Below are 1937 nucleotides of genomic sequence, written 5' to 3'. Positions count from 1 at the left end.
CAGAGAAAGAGAAAGAATAAGAGAGATAGAGAGAGAAATTATAATAGATTTTTCATAATCTCAATTACAGCTCACTTGTGCCTTAATAAGCATTTAGCAAGTGTCATTACAACCACGAAACCAAAACAGAAAAGATTCCCTATAACAACCAAAATAATAAACTGAATAAGGACAAAAAAACAACTTAACTGAATTTCTCGCCAAAAACCATACTGAATCAAGTATCACCTATATCACATCCTTCCCCTTTAAAAAATGACTTGTCCTCAAGTCTCATGTAAGGCAAAACCAGGACCTTAAAGGGCCCAAAATAACGAGCATCAAGTTTGCTATTAGATCTGAAGTGAACTAAGTGTTTCCTGTAATGTTGTAATTTCAACCGGACCTAATCACCTATATCAAACACCCTTTCTGATCTTTTCTTGTCAGCTTGTGCCTTCATTCTTTGTTGTGCCTTAGTCAAGTTTGCTTTCAAAACAACCAACATCTCTTCCCTTTTCTGCATACATCTATCCACAACTACATTACTTGATTCTTCTCCTAGTAAGTATGGGAGATGAATCGGAGGTGCTTGGTTGTAAACCACCTCATAAGGTGTCATTTGAGTAGTAGTGTGAAAATGAGTGTTGTACCACTGCACCACTCTGCCCTAGGAAAATACTTACACCAATCCTTGGGTTTATCACTAGTGACACACCTCAAGTAAGCTTCCAGACATCTATTGACAATTTTTATCTTACCATCATTTTGAGGATGATAAGCAAAAGACTTAAGAAATTCTAACCCATGGAAAGAGAATAATCCTTTTCAAAATTGACTAAGGAATATAGGGTCTATGTCACTCACAATACTCCTAGGCCAACCATGCAACTTAAAGATATAATCCAGGTAAATTTGAGTAACCTCTACAGTAGTGTGTGGATGCTTTAAAGCCACGAAGTGACCACACTTGCTCAGCCTGTCCACCACCACAAAAATGACATTTTTACTCATAAACATAGGTAAATCTGAGATGAAATCCATGGAAATGTCAGTCCATACATTCTCAGGTATGGTTAAAGGTTGTAAAACTCCAGGTTTGGCTGAGGTATCATACTTAGATGCTTGACAAACAACACATTTCCTCACAAATTGGTTCACATCTTTCATCATTCCCCTTCAGTAAAACTTGCCTTGCCTTCTCTTCCCTACCTGATCCCTTCCTAAGTGTCCAGCTTCTAGAGAAGCATGCTTCCAATTGAGCTGTAAGTTATCATCTAGACCAACCACAATTCTACCATACGTCCTTAATATCCCATCTTGCAAGCTAAAGCCCTGTACTGCCTCACCTTCACCCAACTTTTGTACTAAAGCAACAGTATTCTCATCATGTGCATAGCTAGCACTAATCTGTTGATCTAAGTTAGACTTAATAACAATCAATGCCATAAGAAAAACCTCAGAACCATTAACTCTTGATAGAGCATTAGCTACTATATTTTCCTTCCCAGACTTATATTGTATCTCATAATTGAGGCCCATTAACTTAGAAAGCCAGAACTGTAAAGGGAGTTGCAATGTTCTCCTGTAATAGCCATTTCAAGCTCTTTTGATCAGTATTGACTACAAAATGAGCACCAATTATACATTGTTCCCAATTTTGAACTGCAAACACCATGGCCAACAGTTCTTTCTTATGAATTTAAAGTTTTTGCCACTTAGGACCCAAAGCTCTGCTGATAAATGCAATGGGGTGGTTATCTTGCATTAATATTGCTCCAATTCCAGTCTTAGAAGCATCAGTTTCAACCACATATTGCTTAGAAAAATCTGGAAGAGCTAACACTAGTGCACTCACCAAAGCAGATTTCAGATGGTCAAAAGCTTTCTGAGTTGCATCAGTCTACTCAAAAGCCCCTTTTTGAGAACATTAGTGAGAGGTTTGCTGATAACAATAT

The 1937-nt window shown here is 37.6% G+C and overlaps 1 protein-coding gene across 1 annotated transcript; it reads right to left on the bottom strand.

Annotated features, from left to right (window-relative positions):
• Positions 1–385: 385 nt before the first annotated feature.
• Positions 386–1521, bottom strand: LOC145571172 (uncharacterized). The gene is made up of 3 exons (XM_081630247.1): positions 1173–1521; positions 847–1007; positions 386–649 (listed from the first exon to the last, which is right to left on the bottom strand). The coding sequence occupies exons 1-3, from the start codon at positions 1519–1521 to the stop codon at positions 386–388; spliced, it is 774 nt and encodes a 257-aa protein (XP_081486373.1).
• Positions 1522–1937: the final 416 nt, after the last annotated feature.

This window comes from Chenopodium album, chromosome 12, assembly GCF_948465745.1.
Source record: "Chenopodium album chromosome 12, dcCheAlbu1.1, whole genome shotgun sequence".
Classification (NCBI taxonomy): domain Eukaryota; kingdom Viridiplantae; phylum Streptophyta; class Magnoliopsida; order Caryophyllales; family Amaranthaceae; genus Chenopodium; species Chenopodium album.
The sequence above is the reverse complement of the archived record's forward strand: the minus strand, read 5'-3'. Positions and strand labels throughout refer to the sequence as shown.

Coding starts and splice junctions, on each gene's coding strand:
- LOC145571172 (XM_081630247.1), bottom strand. CDS start 1,521: ATGGGCCTCAATTATGAGATACAATATAAGTCTGGGAAGGAAAATATA. Junction 1,008..1,172: donor GGTAGGGAAGAGAAGGCAAG/GCAAGTTTTACT, acceptor ATTTCATCTCAG/ATTTACCTATGTTTATGAGT. Junction 650..846: donor ATGGTTGGCCTAGGAGTATT/GTGAGTGACATA, acceptor GTATTTTCCTAG/GGCAGAGTGGTGCAGTGGTA.